This window comes from Rhinolophus sinicus, linkage group LG15 (genome assembly GCF_036562045.2).
Source record: "Rhinolophus sinicus isolate RSC01 linkage group LG15, ASM3656204v1, whole genome shotgun sequence".
NCBI lineage: Eukaryota > Metazoa > Chordata > Mammalia > Chiroptera > Rhinolophidae > Rhinolophus > Rhinolophus sinicus.
In genome coordinates this window covers 45,314,855-45,335,466 of record NC_133764.1, presented here as the reverse complement: position 1 = coordinate 45,335,466, position 20,612 = coordinate 45,314,855, and the positions used below count along the sequence as shown (strand labels likewise).

Sequence of the window (20,612 nt, the reverse complement as noted above, 5' to 3'; positions counted from 1 at the left end):
TTTTCCCTTTCTGTATGAGGGAAATAATTACTTTATAACAGATTCCCAAGGCCACAGGCCACAGACTATAAATATGTGCCGAGCACACATGGCTAAATATCAAAGGTCATGGGTTAAAATCAAACTGAGCTGAGTGTGAATGAGCTCTGGAATAAGATTATATTTGAAAATAAGTAGTTAAAAACTCTATTAAAAATTACTTAAAATCAATAGTCAAAAGTTTCAAATGACACTGAAAAGCAGAAATAATTATTCCCGAGCACGGTCGGCTGATTAAGAGTGATCCTGTGATTATTATACTGGTTATTTATTGTACTTGGAAGTCAACTGAAGACAGTAGGAACAAGGTATTTTCCTGCCTGGCTCTACCAGTGTAAGACGCCTCTAATACTGTTACCATATCAGTAAGTTCTCCTTTTGTAACTAAGGTAATAACCTATCTCCTCTTAAATTCCTGGGCAAGAGGTCTATGGGGATACAATTTCATTGAAGCCATCCGACAAACACGTTTCGTACCGCATGAGGAAATACTCTCCGAATACTTTCTTAAGGTGACTTAGATTTGGTTTGGTAAATAGCTGGAAAAACAAGTGTCTTGCAGGAAAAATAACCCCACCACCTATGTATGCGTATATTTGTATATTTTTTTTGTTTCTAAATTTCTGCATGCATTTGTGGCTTCAACGATCACTTGAGAAAAATTTATCCTTAAACCTTGAATCTAAAAATGTGGTAATTGGCTTCTAAAGAAAAAAAATTGTGAATATCTATCTCCCCTTCAATTTTCATTGTATGTATTATCAATTCAGTGTCTTCCCTGGAAAGAGTGATAGGGTTTTACAAGAGTTCAGAAATGACAATGAAGTAGGTTCCGAAGGTTAAGGCTAAAGCTGAATAGCAGCCCATTCTGGACACACACCAAGGCTGAAAGCTACTTTCAGTGCATCTCATGCTGCACAACAGAACCCCAACACCCCTGCCCATCTTAACCCCAATTGTCTTATCTAGCTACTGACTGTTCTGCTCCTACAATGACAAGGACATACTGAAGACCTCTGCACAGAAAGGCCTTCCCAGCTCCACTTTACTTACTCTTCCCAAACTCCTAGGAGTCTTTTGGAAAAAACTACATCTATGTCAGTTTATTTGAAACAAACGTGTTGTACTATAGAGCTGTCACACTGATTTGCGCTCAGTAGAAATTCTGTTTTCCTTTTATAAACTACAAGAGCCTAGTCCCATTTTGGTTCTAAATTATAGGCAGAAATGATGTTAAGAAAATAGATGACATTTTAATTCAGTGATCAAACCCAGGGCCAATTCCTGAAAATTCTGGGGAAGTTGACTTTAGCTACAGTCACACAAATCTATTAACATACATGAGCCAGGATCTAAACCTAAGTCAAAACCCGTGTTTCCAAACATATCATAGTTTGGAATTGCTCTCAGGTCACAGAGTACTAAACAAACAACCTTTGAGCAATATGAAGACGGGATGATGTGACAATATTTACCATCTCTGTAGCAATTATAAAGCCTCAGTAAATATTTACTCAATTAATGTGGTGAGACCACTCAAAGATTCAGGCCAGGTGTCAGATTTTCAAGCTTATAGTGTTCAAGAAATAAAACTATCCAAGTATAGAAACTGTTTCCAACAGGCTGAACCTATAAGGAATAAAAGGCAAGGAGGGTTTCTGGCATGACTTAAGACAGAAATCAAGGATTATAAATCTATATAGTTTTATTAAAACAAAAACTGACAGTGTGGTATGAAGTTTACATTTAAACAAAGTTTTCACAGAAACCTAACACATGCCTAAAAAGATTTTACAATGGAGTTCTAGATACAGGTCTAGATGATGTCAAGAACCGATGGATTTCATAATTCAAGACAGTATTTTGGGTATTAGTTAATTCTTAGGATTAAAAAAGTTTTGTGTTTTAAAGTGAACCACTGCCCCAGTATGAAAGTTTAGTCTTCTCCTGAGACCAGGTCTTTCGAAATAATCCAACTCTTGAAGTGATTCGATAAACTTGTGCTGTCAGTGACTGAACCCTGCCACCAATGGTTTCAGAGTTCAAGGTTCAAAAAACATAGAAGTTCCAAGAGCATGGGCCCTTCCCTTTACTCTCACACCTCCCATGCCCCCTCCTCCTCCTCTCCCTAAATACTTCAGCCAGTGGCTTGGATGGACAAGCTAATATTTATAACTTAACAATTGGAAAAGGGACTTCTTGTCAATTTTAATAATTAGCACCTCTAAGACAGAATGATCTGCCTTTGTATACGCTCCAATAAAAGACTTTCCCTCCTTAACCAGTTTCCATTCCCAAAATGGCAGCTTTGTTAGTCTTTTGTTGGGAACAGCATTAAGCTCAGGCAGGGAACACCGTGGCTTATAAGTTTCAGGCATTCACAGCTTCTAAACAGTCTCTCACAGTCCTTATTTAGATTGCCAATGACATTTTGTGAAAAGATAAAATATTTTGGACACAGAACCAAATCATTAGTTGTTTGTTCTTTCCATTGTTTCATTTCCCCGATCAGGCCCAATTTTAACAAAAACGATCCTACCCATCTCCCTTCCTTCCCACCCCATCCCTCCCACACCCAAATAATACACCAGTAATAGCCAAAAACTACACACATGCTACGCTGTAAAAATGCAGAGTTAACACTATTGGGAAGAAGGCTGTGGATTGTGGAGATGCTCTTTGAAGATCTACAGTACCTTTTGCTCTCCCATACACCCATTCTGCAAGTTTTGTCCTTCATAGAAGGCCCTTTGCTTTTCTCAGCGAAGTGCAGAATGGGCTGCCTTGAAACACTTATCCTCCTTCCCCTCCACTGGGATGAGTGTGCAAACTATACAGCATGGAGTGGCTTTAAAGCACTTGGGCTGCTGTAGGGCACAGAAACTATACTGGCTCTTCAAAGGACATCTTCTCAAGCCACCTCTATGGTGTCAACACAAGTAGAACTCCTTCCTCTCCCCACCTGAAACCCACAGTCAGATGTGACAGGGGCTGGTACTCAAGAGAATTAATTCTTGTCATCTTTTTTGTCATCATCCTCCGAGGGGTAGGAATGCCACGTCAGCCTTTCCTCATAGAAGGATATGACAACCTGGGGGCACTTGACATTGGCTTCCTTGGCAGGGACCAGGTCAGCCTCATCAGAGTTTTTCCTGCAGAACAAAGCACAGAGAGACTTTGAGGCCAGGTGCTAGTGGTCTCCCAACTTGGATCACCCAGGGATAGGGCTTTAAAAATATTAATTCCAGAAGAGTAAACTAGGGAAGGGTGCCAACATGGCCCAAGCTGCATTTACTGGCAGTTTTTAGTCAAGTGACATCTTTGGAGACCTTTTGCTATTGAAAAATCCCCTCGGGATAGCTTTGTCAAAAGCTAGGTCACCTAACACAATCTGTCACATCTAAACCTCTAGGAAAGGCCAAAAAAGGTATGACTCTCAGATTCTCTGAGGGAAGAAGAAAGGCTACCGCCCTCTTCCAAAAGCCACAGCCCAGCTGCTACGAGCCCATGGAGAGATCTTGGCTTGGTAACAAGATTTTACACTGTGTAGGATAAGACTTAACACCAATATGACACTGGCAAGAGACAATGCAGGTGGATACTTTCTTGCTGACTCCTAATTTAACATTACCAAATGCCATGCTCACACAGACACGCCACAACTCCCTGATGCTTTGAAATGGTGTTTCAACACTGGGAGGCAGAAAGCGAAGGAACTATTACATAATTCTCTATATTCTTCTGAATTTTAAAATGTTCTCAAAATTTGAAAATCACATCCATATTACAAGGGACGCAGGAGTTAAGCACTATCTTCAGGTCATTGGGAATGTCCTGGATGGAAGTAGAAGCAAAGGGCAGGCCGCAGATAGGATAGGATCGCTGATGAAGCACCACTAAAACTTCCAGAAACCCAGCAACAGGTAAACCAAAGCCACACAGAACCAAAGAGTAAGCTTAGGTAAGGTAGGTTTCTGAACAACAGACTCAAGTGAATGCGAGGGAAAGGAATATAACAGTACGGGACCCTGAAGCACGCTGCCCCTTGTTGACAATTCATCAACACCCTCTGATGTAAGTTCAGTCATTTCCATGCATAGAAATATTTGCTATTTTTGGAACGGGACAAGTATTTCCACTCTCCAGGAAAATCACTTTAAAATAATCTTGGTTCTATAACCAACATTAATCTTAACCTGTAGAGTTATATTCAGCTATAATTTTTACACACAGCAGTGAGTCAACCAAAGGAGTGTAATCCTAAGCAAGATGGGGACACTACTGTAATTCAGACTGGTCACATGCAGACAATGTGTATTCTAATTGGACTGACTTAACTCCCGGAATCAATTCTTTCCCTCCATATGCAACACCCTAAAAATGAACTTAAAAAAAAAAAAAGAACTTTTCTCCTCCAGGCTAGCAATACATCAGCTAGAAGGAGGTCACATTCAGTAAACACCTAGGGAATGCATAGGAAGAAAACAGGTTCAGCTAGTTGTGAACAGGCGTCAGTGGTGTTAAAGAGAGGCCTCTCTGGCCACCTTCTAAAGGAGAGGAATTAGTACAGGTATGAGTTTCAGAGAAGGTTCTACAATGACAAAAGGACAAAGCACCTAGAATGCTGCCTTCATTGGCAAAGGCTTAGAATTATTCACTCAATTTACATTTAAAAAATAATGATTGAGATCTACTGGGGCGGGGAAGCACAAGCATTTTCAACAAGCAAAAAAACAAGCGGGTGGGGGAGAAAGCCTTCCTTTTGGACAGAAAGTAGGGAAATTATAGAGACTTTTGGGTTAATTACAGTTCAGATAACTGTGTCCATTAAGCTGTTTCATGGAGCATTACTACCACTGGTGTTTATACTTATAATGGAAAAAAGGAGGCTTGCTCTAAACTCAGTTTATAGAAAAGGGACCTTGCTGACCCCTGCTGGCTGATCCGGGAATTGTAGAATCCGTACAAATTGGAAAGGATCGTTAACAGTCAAGGACAAGGGAAGAGCAGCAGAAATTCTTTCCTAATGTTGAGAAGTTAACAGAATGTCTGATCCTGGGGCCAGCCGATCTTTATTAAGGAGGTGGCAGGAGGGGAGGGTGGTTCAATCACATTTCATATTGTTTTCCTTCACTTACAGAAGTGAAATGTGATTCCTCCCCACACCCTCTCCATTCTAGATTTTCTCCCACCTCCTAAAAAAATGGGCAAAGGTCTGAGAATCCTAAGGGCCCCTACCTGTAAATCATGAGTCCAGGCTGGCAGTCAGGCCGAGGGTCACTATCGAAGGACTATGCCATCTTAAAGATTTCACACCTGGGTGACTGGAATTTCGAAGGTCCAACTCTTTTCCTCTGGCATGGAACAAATGGGAGAAGAAAAAAACAACCACACAGAGCTATCGGCAGACTCACCATTTCATCAGGAACATGAGTTCTCCACTGGAGTCTGTAGCTCCAATAATCCGCTCTGGCTCCAAACCCCGGGCAAAGCCTCGTGGCTTTTCTGACTGCAAAAACCAGATGAATAGAACAATTTTAACTCTATGGATTGCCATCCAGACTGGAGCCACTCCTGTTTCTCTGATTAAAATGTTCAAATTCTTTTGCCAGTATTTCACTAATATCATGGCTCCAAGTCACAGGCCTTTTAGAATTGTTCTAAGTAATTATCCCACCAAGGTCTGAAGTGCTTGAGGTTTCCCCACATGTAAAAATGGACATACAAGTATATCTCAAGCAAAATAAATGTTCACAATGGTTTCTTCACCCTCAAAAGACAACTTACTTTAAGGTACTGAATAAATTAATATAGTTACCTCAAACCTATAATGATTAAAACATTGAAAGTTATTTACTTATAGGAAATGAATTATTCTGGAACCTCTGATAAAATAAGAGTAGATGATGAGGCATCAAAAGAGTGAGCCCGCAAACACTCTGTAAGCATTAGCCTACCTAAGATTCCAGGACTGAGAGACAGCTGTTGACATCCAAGAAGCAGGAGAAGAAAAGTGTGAAATGGTCTGGCTTTCAGCTTCTGTGGCAGCAGTAAGAATTCTGGCTAGTAACAATTCTCACTCCTAGTCTTACCTCTTCTTTTTTCTTCTTTGGTTTGCTCTCCTCTCCCTTATCTTCAGAATCAGAGTCGGCTTTGCGCTTGCCTCCCTCTGATTTATCCGTCTCATGTGCTGTTTTCTGTGACTGTAGAAACTCAGCAATGAGGTCGGGGCAATCCAGGTTCTCTTCTGGCTCCCACGTGTTGTCCTCACTGAAATCAGAGGGCACAGTGAGTCACATGTTCCACTCAAAGGTAGCATACTCATACAAAGGAGAAGCACAAGAGGACGAGAGCTGGTTCCTTGGAAAAGAGCAGTTAACAATGAGTAACTAGATTTTGCCCAAGAACTGGGCAAAGCGAAAATTTCTTGAGGGGTGGTGGGGGGCATACAAATTCAAAGTTTAGAACCTTCCCTCTCACCAAGGACAATTCCTTTCTCATTATAGACGTGGATCAGTCTAAAGCCACACACAAAACTGCTCCTTAGAAATCACTGTCTTGCATTACAACACTTTGCACAGACAGCTCATTTTCCTAGACTCTAAGCCGTAAAGGCCACACCTGAGTCACACTGTACCCATCAGAGTACCTCAGGCTTCGCACATTACTAGACTCCTGAGAAATAGTTGGTGACTAAATGAATGGATTTACCCAGGTCAGTGAAACTTACTCCGAGAACCCCTTCCACTTTAGGAGGTACTCCACTTTGCCTTTTACCACTCGACGGTCGAGAACTTTTTCCACCACATATTCCTCTTCCTCCTCTTCTAGCACCTCCTCCACTTTCTTCTTGTTTTGTTTTTTTCCCATAGTGCCCGCCAGCTTCCTGGTATAAAGGGTGACGCTGCTAAAATGATAAAGGAAATAAAAAGGACATAAGGGCACACTTTTCTTGGTTAAGTGAATATCTGAATGGTAAGAAAAGCAGGGACATCACAGATAATTTTAAGAGTGTATGCTGCTTATTTTAAGTGCTATGCCTATTCACCCTCAATACAGTGAAGTTTTCTGATTTATTCAGCTAGAAAGTTAGTTCATAAAACAGCCCCAACTAATCTCACAGCAAAACCTTTTTATTCTTGCATACTGACTCAAAACTTTTTTATCTATTCTAAGCTAAAAAGTTCCCAATACCCTTTTACTATAAAGCATGGTATCTAAAATATATTAAATTGAAAGAAAATCAGTCCTCCTAAAAATAAGGCATATACACCAAACTTCGTCATATATAATCCTCTGATCCATACTTTCTCCTATTTCATCACAGTACTGCACTTGAATTTTTACTGTGGGAAATAGTTTGTTCTATTCTTTAAACATCTAGTTTATTTTTCCCTTTTGTATGTGCATACAATCCATTCTTGTTAAGACGCTCCCTCTTTCAAGTCCCCTTAAGGTTCTTTATGCAGTCTTTTATGAATGCCACCATTAATTAATTTACAATTCATAAGTTTCTTGTTAACTTCTCATTCTACTTAGTTTATTTCTAAGACTGAAAAAGACTCACAAAAATGACCAAATGGCCACACACACAAAAAATGACCATGAAATTCTCTGAACTAGTACACTGCAATAATTTAGAAAATGAGTGGAGAAAAAAAAGGTAGGTATCACAGATAACAGAACCTGAGTTTATTCTTTTGTAAAGTACATCACCAGGTGAAACCTCTAAGGATTTTTCCAGTGCTAAAATTCTAGTCCTCTATAAATCTTTTTTTCGTTAGCCCTCATACAACTGACTGCTGTTAGGTTTAAAGCCTTATGTTTACCAATCTGTGTCAGTAGGTGGCGCCGTAAGATATCAATACAACAAAATTGATCTACAAAACTAGCCGAAATCGACAAATTAATTGATGGATCACAGTTGCCCATAATGAGATACAAAAAAAATCAAGAGTATGGCTGATAATCCAAAAAAGAAAGAAGTTATACTTCCATGTTTGAATTTAAGACCATCCCAATTTGGGGTTAAACTGGTTCTTCTTAGCATCCTTGGGAAAAGGAGTCTAACTTAAGTAGAAACTCTTCAAAATACTTTAAAGTTGGCCGGTAAAAACAGAATGTATTTTAGAGAAGAGTCCATCTATATGTGGACTATATGAAACACTATAATAAACTCGTGAAAGTCAGGATCATCATTATGAATCAGTTCTATTATCTACAGATGCTTAGGTTTCTACTCTGAAATATTCCCACGTCTGTATATATGAGCAATGCTGACTTAATTAAAAAACAAACATTTGTTTGGATACTAGAAAATTCTAGACACTGCTGGATACTGAAGATTCAAGAGAACAAGAAATGGTCCCTGCCTTCCTGAAGCTTAATGTTTGGTAAGAAAAAATGTAGCTAAAGATCAAGGTACTCTGAACTTCTGCCGAGCGGCACAAAACAATGTTTTCTCAGGTGCTGTTAGTGTGGCCTATCTCCAACAAGGCAACACCCAAGCCACCCCACTTCAAAACACGTACCTGTGCTAAGAGTATCTTTTCAACACTTCGTCTCCATTTTCATACTGAAGACTGTGCTCGCCTTGCCTCCCCAACCCCTCTTATCTTTTAGAGAAAGTGCCACATGAGTCTCCTTTCCCTCTGTTACTGAACAGACTGAGCAGTGGATTGCATGTCATCCTGGGCTAACTCTTGGCTAGCTTCACTGTGCCTCTGGATTCAGAGGCTGTGCCTCTTCCTGGAGGGAGATGCTTTCATGTGTTTAGAATTCTGATTGTCATATGACAAGTGTTATTTTACGAGGAAAGACATATCCAATTTTCTTTTTGGATAAATGCAATAGTGTTTTCTCCCAAGAGAAAGTACTACTTACTCCTTGTTTGCTTTTCACTGTTGGTTGAAGGGGTGGCAAGATTCACCATCAGTCTTTGGTTCAAGTGCAGAGAAAAATAAATGGACAATCACCTTTAGATAACAAAGGCTACCACAACTCCTTTCATTAATTTGGGCTTGGAAATTGGAAGATACTCCCTTTCTCAATAGGCAGAAGGTAAACAATGGGTTACAGATGATCCAAAAATAGTAACTGTCCGCTAATAACCCCTCTTCCAACTAATTAAATTTCAGAAAGTAAATATTAATAGATGGTAATGGAAGGCAACTAGACTTTGGGTGGGGAACACACAGTTGAGTATACAGATGTTGAATTATAATCTTGCACACCTGAAAATTACACATTATTAACCAATGTTACTCCCAATAAATTTAATTTAAAAAATAATAAGATCATCAAAAGGAAGGAAGGGAGGGAGGAAGGAAGGAAAGACAAGAAACAGTACTGAGTACTGCCATCTGATCCTGCTACTATGACCCCAATGGCCACGACAGCTTTGGCCAGGCGCAGCTCTAGCTACTGCAGGCCTCTTCTCTCTGTGCATTCGTATGGCCCCCAAGGAGTAAGAGTCAGAATAGAGTAAGAATAAAATCCTTTCGGTTAAGTAAAGAAAACCTCCCAAATGGGGAAATCTAAAGTAAGCCCTCTCGATTTTCATCTTTACTCACATCACTGTCCTAACAACAACTCAAATAAGTGAAGAATATAGAAAACACTCTCCTGCTTCTCGCTGAGCTTTTTTAACTGGCTCATCAGCATCTACCTCCAGTTGGATTCTTTATATTAGTGCTTCTCAGCCAGGCTTCCCAATGTGAGTTTTTTCTCATTTATAGGTAGTTCTCTAGGGTCCTGAATAAGCTGTTTTCAAAATTAGTAGAGAAGTATGTTAAATACGCAACCCACTCTTCCTATTGTATCTAGTACCTTCAGAAAAGCCAAGAGCCCCCTTAAATATTATGAAGTGCCAGCTATTCTCAGTTTCCAAATGGCTTCTTTCAAGAGAAAGCCCCCCTTCTCTGAAGACGGCAGTCTCCAAACACCAGCAGAGGTATCTGGAAGGAGAGCTCTCAAATTGGAATTGCTTGGCATGGAAATTTCAAAGTAACTCACATCAGTGCACAATGGAAAAATGCCTTTAGTTAACAGGCCTTTTGCCGCTCCCCGTAAGCATCCTGGCAACCAAATTATTATTATTATTATTATTATTATTATTTATTTTTTTTTTTTTTAAGGAGGGTGCAGCTCACAATGGCCCATATAGGGATCGAACCGGCAACCTTGGTGCTACTAGCACCACGCTCTAACCAACTGAGCTAACCGGTCACCCCCTGGCAACTAAGTTATGACACCAAAATCATTGAACAAACGGTCAAAATATATAAAAGAACATCACAAGAGATGTACACAAGGGCGAACAATTCTAGATTAACTCAGGAATCTTAATCCTTGGACAAGTCTTCTCAAAGTTTATATCATGAGGTTGCAGACCTAAACCTAGTTAATTAAGCTGCTATAACTTTTACTTAAGTATTTACTGGCTCTGCCACATTTTAAGATGCCTAGAAAGATAATACTTTACATTTGTTTGCACGTTACAGTGTATAAAGTGCTACCACATGTTCTCTCATTTGATTCCAAAACCATCCTGTGAAACAAGCCATTCAGATGGTTCTGACACCTCATAGATAACAGAACAGATTTACATGCAATAAATCATCTCAGGTCATATAAAGAGCACAGTACTCCAGTAAGGACATCTCCTAGCAGAGCTGTCCCTGCTACACACACAGAACTAGGAGCCAGCTCCTCCAGGCTTCTGCCAGGAAAGGACAAAGAGGTCTCTGGTGATGGAACCTCCCTACAAATTTGTCATCAGTAAATAAGGAGGTGACTGATGATGTTCTTTCAGAAAAGACATTGGAAGGTATCACTGTTAAAAAAAACACCCACCACAATGATTTTTTTTATTATTGGTTACTGGAATAGAAAGGTATTTATTGTTAATTAAATCAGCAACCAGTAACAAAGCTTTGGCTTTTAGTGCCCCTGCAGTCTTGAGTCTTTGAAATTGACAAGTGCTAGATGGTACAGAATTTTTGAAGTTAAAACACCTAGCAAGTAGGCTGGAGACGACTACTGAGAAAAATGCCAATTTTAAGAAACCAAAATACATCTTTAGTGTCCCAATGAGTCCAGAAATGGTGTAAATCTGAAGAGTCACGAACTCAGCCCTTTTTAAGAGAAAAAAAAGGCTAGTATGAGCACCAGAAGCATATCTTTCCTGTCCCTGACCTCTTAATACACACACACTCGCCATAACTCAGTTTCCTCATTTATAAAATAGGTGTAATAACCCTCATGGGATTCCTTTGAGGTAAGATTTTATGACCTTCTGGCATTAATTATCTATTTATATGTTTGCATACATGCCCTACTTCATTAGATTATTTATAGCTTTAAGCTTAGTGATAGCTCTCTGAAATGCAGTGCATTAAGAATGATATAAAAAAACACCACTTTTGTCCTATGTATATAGCAGAAATTCATGGCTAGGTTTTTCAAAACAGAAGAGAAGCTCCGGAACACATTCAAGAAAGATCCAGAGAAACCTAGATCTCATTATTTGAAAGACTGAGACAGAAGAGCTGCCAGAAACTGAGAAATCAGATTTCATATACCTAAAGGGTAGGTATTTCTTGTCCTCTTCCTTTTATCTGGCCCAGGCAGGAAAATAAAGTAACAAAACTCTTGTAGTAAATGGCAAAAGGAATACATCTTCCTATGAAGATAGATAAGATAGGTGAGAAAAAGGAAGTAAATTTTGGATACAAACAATGAAAAATTTCAACAAAACAATTTAGTTGCAAAAAGAATTTTAAGATTTCTGAAGACCTATGTCAATACCAAAAATCAGTTTTGATGATCCATATGGTAAAGTTCTCTAACAAACATCAGACTTTGTAACTTCAGGCTCAGATTTTACATATATACTTAAAAAAAAAAAAAAAAAAGCCAATCACCCAATTAAATGAACAATGGTTTTTCTAAGAATTCATATAGCTCTGAGTTCAAGACAAAAATATGATAATCCTCCTTGATTTCTCCCCACTCATCCTCCATGGATCCAGTATCTTGTTAAATCCTGTTGATTTTATACCTTAAATATCTTTCAATTCATACATTTTCTTAGCCTCACTACTACCATCCTTTTCCAAGCCACCAACACCTCTTGCCATTCTTTTTTTAAAATTTTTATTGGGGAATGTTGGGGGACAGTGTGTTTCTCCAGGGCCCATCAGCTCCAAGTCGTTGTCCTTCAATCTAGTTGTGGAGGGTGCAGCTCAGCTCCAAGTCCAGTCACCGTTTTCAATCTTAGTTGCAGGGGGCGCAGCCCACCATCCCATGCGGGAACCTGCAATCTTGTTGTTGAGAGCTCACGCTCTAACCAACTAAGCCATCCGGCCGCCCCCAATTCATTCTTAATACTAGCCACTGATTTAGACAAGCAGAGCTCTTCATATTATTATTATTATCTGAGGGCATTTGAGCTGAAGACCACTGTACCTAACATACTAATCACAACTACCTTGCTCTTTGCACCAGTCTTCACTTGACCAATTCCCTTAATGAAAATGTCTCCGTCAGAAGCTTCTTCGAAGCACCAGACTAGGTTTAGGTTAACTATTCCTATGAACAGGCTCCTACAGTATGCGTTTAACAATTATCTGTTGGGCACCTATTATATGAGGGGCTAGAAAAATGGGATGAACAGGACAGACAAAATCCCTGGTCTCTTCAGAGTTTATATTCTAATGTGAACAAGTGCGTGAGCATGAGTGGGAGTGTGCACGCATGCATGTACAGAGCAAGGGCACAGACAATAAGCAAGAAGCAATTAGCGATAAATACTATAAAGAAAACATCTTTAGATTAACATTTAAAAGGGACCTGAATGACAAGGAGACAGCTCAGCAAAAAATCAGAAAAACACACCAGTTGAGGGAGTAGTTGGTTCAAAGTGCTCTGGTGAGAAAAGCTTTATTTGAGGAACAGGAATGTGTCCAGGTTTGAAAGAAGCAGACGGAGGGAGTGGCAGGCAAGGACCAGATGATAATTACTGTGCGTATCACTCCGCACTTCATTCCTTCTTCCATCTAGCCTCTTTTTCTAGCCTCTTTTTCCATTCCTTGTTTTCCTTCCCCGTTTTGCCTCTAGCTTAGGTTTAAGATCTAGTCAATTAATAGCTATAAAAGTTTATAACTACAGCTTCACTAGCTTTTAATACCATCTGTTAAAAAACAAAATCAAATCAATAAGTATTTACTAAGTGCCTGGTTGGGACATAGGATATCTAAGTCACCCTGGCTAAAGCATGGAACATGCCACACTTACGGGAACCCGCTCAGACCCAGGCAAATGGAGTTATGTGGTCAGGCGATGGGATGTGGAGACACCCAAGAAGTACAGGCTTTTGAGAATCCCTTAAGGGTAAGTGATAATAACATAATAATAAGTAACATTTATTGAATACTTAACACTTAATGCATATAAAGGCACTTAATTCAATTCTCACAACAACTCTATTAAGTCCATTTCACAAATGAGGAAACTAAAGGCTTACTGAAGCAAAGAAAATTTCCTAAAGTCTTCCAACAGTAAGACACAGAGCCAGGACTGAATGATAAAAACATAAAAAGGTAAAAAAGTTGAAGCTCATTTCAACAGGAGAAATGACAAAGAGTATTTAATAATTAGTAAAAGAAATATAAGCAATAATAAGTAGCCACAAAAGCACTACAGGGGCCTGAGGAATAAATGACTAGGGTGATTAGGAAAGGTTTTGAATGTTAGGATTGCAGCCAAACTCCAACAGCATTTGAAAAGGTGGATTGGAGGAGGGCAATTTGGCCCAAGGAACTGTTGTGAACAAAAGCAATGAGGCATGTCTGAGGTAGATGGTGTGTAAACCAGTTTGGGCGGGAGTAGACTTAATAGGAAAGTGGTAGGCAACTGTTACAAAATTTTCTACAAGGCTTCTTCCTCCTTAAAACAGAGGCCAAATTCCACAATGTTTAACATCTAACACCCTTTGGTTCTCACCATTCTATACTCTGTCTTCCCTCATCGCACCTGCACTGCTGTCAAAACAGAAAACTATAACCTGAATATCTCCTGCACGTCCCTCCATGCATGGCCTTGTTCATTAAGAAGTGTCCTCCTGGCCAAGACCGGCAGTCAAAATCCTACCCATCCTTCAAGACTCAGTTTAAATGCTACAGCTTCCATAAAACCTACCCAAATATTATTTATTTTCCTTGTAGTTCCCAAAGCATTTTGTTTCTACTTTCACTCACTCAATTAACATAGGTCCGGCCCTGTGTAAGGTGTTGAACCTTACATGGGCAAGAAGGATGAATGTCTCAGACTCAGACAGTAAAGGAACAGAAGTCCCAAGTTGTCAGCTTTTTAAGGAGTGATCAGCAAGAGAAATCTGACCTACAAATCCTAAACAAGGAAGAAGTACCTTGCTGAGCATTAGCAACTCCGTAGGAGTCATCAAAAGGCAGGTGAAGACGTGTAGTATATTTAGCTTTAGTCCTCCTGACTCATGTTTCTAAACTCTTTTTAGTTAGCTGTGGCTGCTTGTGAGGCAAATGCTTTCCAGAGGGAAAACCTGACTGAGCAGAGAACAAGAACTTGCGCCATATACCCCAGTGAGCAGAAGTTTCATTTTAAAAGGAATTCCTGCTTTCGAATTCCAGGATCTAGGACTAAAATACTGGTGCGTGAATAAAATTAGAGTATTATCTGAGGGGTACCCAGAAACTTGACTAACCTCCTTTCAGTGTATGATGTGGATGAAACTACAGATTTGGGTTGAGAGGCCACAGGGATCTGCAAATATTAGTAGGACACAGTGATACCTGAAGCAAATCTTTCAGCTTAAGATAAAATAAAAACGATTAGAAAGCTAAACCAGAATTATGACTAAGTTGAATTAAAAACAGAGACCAAAGCATTCAGTTAACAAAACCAAACCAGATTACTGACACTTACCTCTCAAATACCATAATTCTATTAGGCCCTCGATGTGTTAGCTACTGTGTTTCCCCGAAAATAAGACCTAGCTGGACCATCAGCTCTAATGCATCTTTTGGAGCAAAAATTAATGTAAGACCCAGTCTTACTTTAATATAAGACCTGGTATAATATAATATAATATAATATAATATAATATAATATAATATAATATAATATAATACCAGGTCTTATATTAATTTTTGCTCCAAAAGATGCATTAGAAGTCCGGCTAGGTCTTATTTTCGGGGAAACACGGTATTAGTATTATTAAAGAGAAAAGCACAATTTCACAGACAAGTTAGGTTGCCCCTTTTTGGTCAGCAAATCATAAAAATTAAAGGTAGGAATGATTTAACACAATTTCTTCAATTACTGACAGGATCTGAATTTTGTCCATATTTGAGTAATTTCTTCAATTAACCCTGGAAAGGCTAATCAATTTTTCAATAGACATTGCTATTGGGAAATATTATTTAACTGTATACAAAAGACATAAAAGATTTTTCAAGATACTTTTAGAACAGAAAATATTCCAACTATATAGCTTGCTGTTGAAACCCAGGACCTGGACCTCTCCTAGTCCTTGCCTAAGGTACTGAAAATTGTCACTTGCACAATCTGCATACCTCTTCTGTATTTAATACCAGGGTGAGTATATGAAAACCGAGGCTAAGACAGGCAACAGTTTTTTTGCCAAAGGTCATCGATCGAAGACGGGCAAACTGATTACATAATTGCACATTAATTCATTCTGCATTAATTAATTCACATGGAATTCTCAGAAAGCCATTCATTCAACAATGTGAACCGCCTATGTGCCAGAGACTTGAATGAACTTGAATGGCCCCATCTTATGTGTGCCCCCAAACTAGCCATTAGCATTTATTCCAAAACTCTTTAAAGAAATAACCTATGAAGTGAAAATCTATCAAGTCTAATGCAAAATCTGTTATACCATTGGGGATAATACATGAAAAAGGGAGATTTTGATGGGTAAACCATTAGAAAATGACAGAAGTGCATCAATTCTCTTTTTAAATTGTGTGAACTCAAAAAGAAATATTTTTCTAGTCACTTGAAAAAGAAACATTTTCAAGATCAGAAGATACAATGGTTGCTTCTTTTCTCTAGAAGTATGGTTAGAATATTACTACTATCCTGTAGTCAAAAATACAGAAGGCTAGGGTATTCTTACTTGGTCTCCTTTAATCAAGAAGCTATAAGCACCAGGCTACACGCTTTTTACATTTTTAATGAAAAATAATTTAGGTTACAGCAGCCAGTGAAGAAAAATAGCACAGGGAAAGTCAGAAATGACTGAAGATTCTGAACTGCCCTAAAGTTTTATTAAGGGGCAACCACTCCAAAAAGGTGTCCTTCAATCACACCACTTTCTATATGAATGTCTGTAAGCACCTAGGGAAGAACACAGGCACTAATTTCCCCCGTTGTATTCAAGCATCTATTCCAAAATCATGGACCTTTTAGAACTATTCCAAACTGCTGACATAATTCTTAACAGAACTGAGGAAGCTATCTTATCCCTGGGCCAGAGGTTCTAGTATAACTGTTCTTTTGGTAAACTCCACTTTAATTGAGTTAAACCAATCATTATACGTCTGCATGTAACACTAGTTCATGAAAAACCTTCATCTGAAGCTTTGAAAAAGGGGTAAAGTATGGCTCACTTTGTATTCAAGTTTTCCAGCAAGGAGAGGCTGGCTAAAAAAGGAAAGAGTCCAAGAAAAAAAATTTCAAGATCTAAGGAACTTTTCCTGTCTCCCAATTTCCCACATCCTCTCACAATCTCTCTAACTTACCCACACATTTCTACAATTTCACTGTCCTTTGTGACCAGTACCAATCCCAGATAAAAACTTATAAAACTAATTCTGAATCAAAGCAAGTGCTGCACTTGGACTTTTTAACTTCCTATAGGAATCATAGAGTGAAGGTAGTAGGAAAAGGGAAGAAAGCGTCTTCCATCCTTACTTCACACATTCTTACAGCCTCCCCACCCTGTATGGACCCATCAGGAAGTGCGGCCAGGTTTCCTCTTTTCTCTTCACCTTACAGAAATACTCTCGGGACGTCCGCCCAGTTTACCCTAACAGCTCCTCCCCCTTTAGAGCCAAGCCAGGCACCAAACTGCCCCTCCTTCTTCTAGTCCACTCCTCAATTTATTCAACAGATCTTGTGAATAAAGTGGCACCTTGGGCTACCCAGCCTCCTCTTATAACTTACCAAAGTTACTTCTCCCTAGTCCTGCAGCAGAAATTCCTCTGAAAGCCCCGGCCGGACCCCTAATTCTCAGGTTACAATTCTAAACCTCAGGTCTCTCAGCTGTGAACCCTCCCCACGCATGTCCAAGCATCAAGGCTGCCCAGTCTGTCTTCTTCCCAATGTACCATAAAGTCTTTCCTCTCTAACCCAATCCCGCAGCCGCTCACTCAACCCAAGTAGCATTGTTTAAGTCTACTCATGCCGCAAAGAGCGACCCACAAGTGCTCGGCCCACCCCGAATAGCTGTAATGTCCGGTTCAGGATACGCCGCCCCGCCCTCTCCATCCTTCTGGCGCGGGGTGGCCGACCCTCTGCGCGCGGCGAAAAGCCTCGCGTGGAATGCGCGCGGGACCCAGGTGCGCTCCGGTCTCGCAACCTCCGCAGTGAACGCGCGGCCCCTCACCCAGGGCTCCCGCCGCCGCCGGGCGCCTACACCCCCGTTACCCCCCACCTCCTCTTCCCCGCCTCTAACGGGCTCTTTACCTTAAAGCAGCGCCCAAGAGCCGAGAGGAATCGGTGCGGCGCTACTGGCGCGTCGCGTCGGGCGGGCCGGAGGAGTGGCGCCCAGAAAAGCAACAGGCCGGGTGGCCGCGGTCGAGCCCCTCACTGAAGCGGCGTACCGCAGGCCCCGGCCAACGGCCCTCCCCTCTGCCGAACAAAAGAGCCTCGCACTCTGCGCTGCCCGCCGCCCGCACCGCGCAAACGCGACGACCCGCCGCACAGCTCTATGGGACTCGAAGTCCACCCAAGACTACAAGGCCCGAAATGCTGCGCGCGTCTTACGCCTCCACGCTCTGTTTGCGAGGGTTTCAGGGAGATTTAGTTTTTAGACAGCTAGTGCTGGTGGAATGTGGTTAAGAACGTTGCTGCCTAGAAAATTAAAACATGCGCTTTTACAAGCAAGCCCCTTGATGCTTGGGCCAAAAAAACAACCACTTCTGGACAGTAATTCACATTCTCGAAATTTTTGAACCTTAACGGGTTTCTCACCAGACCTTTACCAAATCTCCAATAATGTACGATATCCTCGATTTCCGCTCCCTCAAATCTCTGTAAGGCTCCCACTTCTTAGCCTTTGGATTACTTCCCCTTCGAGGCCTTCCCTGAGCCATTAGACTAGGTTAGGTCTCCCTGGTAGGTGTCATAATGGCATCCCGAATTTACCCTTTTTTATTGGCTGTGCCAATGGATAGTTTCAGTACAGAATTCCCTTATGTCCATAAGCACTCCTCATCCAGGCACCCCAAAGAAATATAGAAACAGGTAAAAACCATGCTTGTGTCAAAGGTTCAGAAACAGCCAAAGTAAAACCAATGAATCACTGAAATAGTAATTAGTAAACACTTATTGTACACACACCAACCTGGAGCATTAAAATCAAAACATGTAATGAAGCTTAGAGGTAGGTTGTTGTAAAGCATTATGTAGTAAGAAAGCAGTGACTGTTTATTCTTCACAGTGATTGGTTATAGTAGAATTTTCTTTAATGATAGGGAGTTGGCCAATGATTACCTCACATCAATCTTGGGAAACAGTTCAAGTTCTGCTTATGATTTCCAGTGGCATAAACAAGAAAGATTCAGGTCAAGTTAGTCTTACAAAACAAGCTAAATTAAGCTTTGCTTGTATGACTAAACTAGTTTTGAATCCAGGGGAGTTTCAAGGTTGGCCTCCATTTGTTTTTTATTTTAACACTTGTTATTCTTTGAGACAAGTGGTTTAGTTCTTGTTTCAGCGAGATTACTGTCCCCAAATCTGTTCAAACGGAAATTCAGTTTCTCATAATAATATTCACCCCACTTTATTGTCATTAGTTAATGCCTGTCTTGTTGTTTGTACTCTAAACTCTGGTAAAGTCAGAACCCCTGGCTTGCTTTGTTCATCACTCTATCCCCAGTGCCCAGTACAGTCCCTGGTATACAGTCGTCAAGCAATATTTGTTGAATAAATGATTAAATGAATTAATGTGATGTACTTCACCTACCTGACAGAATATGGAGGTGATCAAGCTTTTCTTCACATCAGATTTGTATTTTTTAAAAAACTCTCTTCCTTACTCTCCTATCCCCTATTGAATCAGGAACCACAAAGAACTACCAGAGATGACTTTTTTTCTTACTTTGCACATTCAAATATCCTCCTAACCAGAGGGAAAGGAGAAAGGCAACCAGTCTACTGCACTCTACCCCAGAATGCAGGGTCTGCATTTATATAACAGTTTTACTGAGCACTGTGCAGGGCTCTGGAGAACTGCCATGTAAGTAACCCAACCCAGCAATATCATAATAGAGTTTTGCTAAAAGGGCTGTGAGAGCACAAAGATGGCAATTCTTCCTGAGACATTTAGGTTGAGTATCCATGAAGAGGCAAAAATTCATCTACTCACTCCCTCCAGAAGTGTCCAACTCTGTTTTTAATAACTTTACTGATGAGAGAATTATTGTAATAATATTAGCTACTGTTATTGAGAGCTTATCCCAATGCTAGGAATTTTGTTAAGTCTTTGATTAATGTTATTTAATCCTCATAACACACCTGGGAGGTGGAAATTACTATTTCCATTTTGCAGAAAAGGCTCAGCGGTGGTATAACCTGTTCAATGCATCCAGCAGGAGAGTGGTGGAATCAAGATTTGATGTTATTGTCTAACTCCCAAACCTTATTCCTGCCTGCATAAAATGCTGCCATCCCCAGTTCCTCACATTGAGCTGAATTCTGCTTTCCCATGTAAATGTCACCTATTTCCTCTGGGTCTAGCTTCTATAGCTGCATAAAGTTCTGTTCTGTAACCCTAAATTCCTCTTTCCCATTGTCCTTCTAGTATTGAAATTCTGCCTTTATGTTCCCTGAGGTCTCGCTTTTCTAGGTCCAGTGTGACCATTTTCTTAAACTGTACATCATAGGACAACAGTTTCATATGTAGTATATCTAGTTTGTTAGTAAATTCCAGCTCTTATGTGCATGTTTCAAAGTAGAGGGAGCCATCACTGCCCTGGTGCTCTACACCACTCTTGAATTAAGGGAGTCAAAAGTCACCTTCCCTTTTTAGATAGCAGACAACCACTGGTTTATGCGAATCTGCAATCAATTTAGGGCTCTCTTATTAATACTGTATTCCAGATTTCTGCTAGGGATGGATGTGAAACGCTCAAGCCTAAAATCTCTGCTTTAACAAGGTCTTTTTAGAAAGTCTTTTGGGATTCAATGGGTTTAGTTCTTTTCTCTTCCCATAAGAATGGTGACATTTTAAGTTATTCAGACCCTCAGAGTTTCTTTTCTTTCTAAGGGTAATGGCAACTCAGTCA

The 20,612-nt window shown here is 40.2% G+C and overlaps 1 protein-coding gene across 4 annotated transcripts; it reads right to left on the bottom strand.

Moving 5' to 3' along the window:
* Positions 1-1,726: 1,726 nt before the first annotated feature.
* CBX1 (chromobox 1) lies at positions 1,727-17,982 on the bottom strand. 4 transcript variants are annotated; one of them, XM_019740596.2, is made up of 6 exons: positions 17,791-17,982; positions 6,770-6,946; positions 6,132-6,309; positions 5,454-5,548; positions 5,278-5,363; positions 3,055-3,191 (listed from the first exon to the last, which is right to left on the bottom strand). In XM_019740596.2, exons 2-5 carry the CDS (start codon positions 6,907-6,909, stop codon positions 5,285-5,287), a joined length of 492 nt encoding a protein of 163 aa, XP_019596155.1. In that variant the 5' UTR covers positions 6,910-6,946; positions 17,791-17,982; the 3' UTR covers positions 3,055-3,191; positions 5,278-5,284. The 4 variants fall into 4 exon arrangements, with proteins under 4 accessions (XP_019596154.1, XP_074176206.1, XP_019596155.1 ...); XM_019740595.2 differs by lacking the exon at positions 5,278-5,363 and having other exon boundaries at positions 1,727-3,191; XM_074320105.1 differs by lacking the exons at positions 5,278-5,363; positions 17,791-17,982 and adding an exon at positions 11,622-11,645 and having other exon boundaries at positions 2,899-3,191.
* Between the last annotated feature and the right edge of the window lie 2,630 nt (positions 17,983-20,612).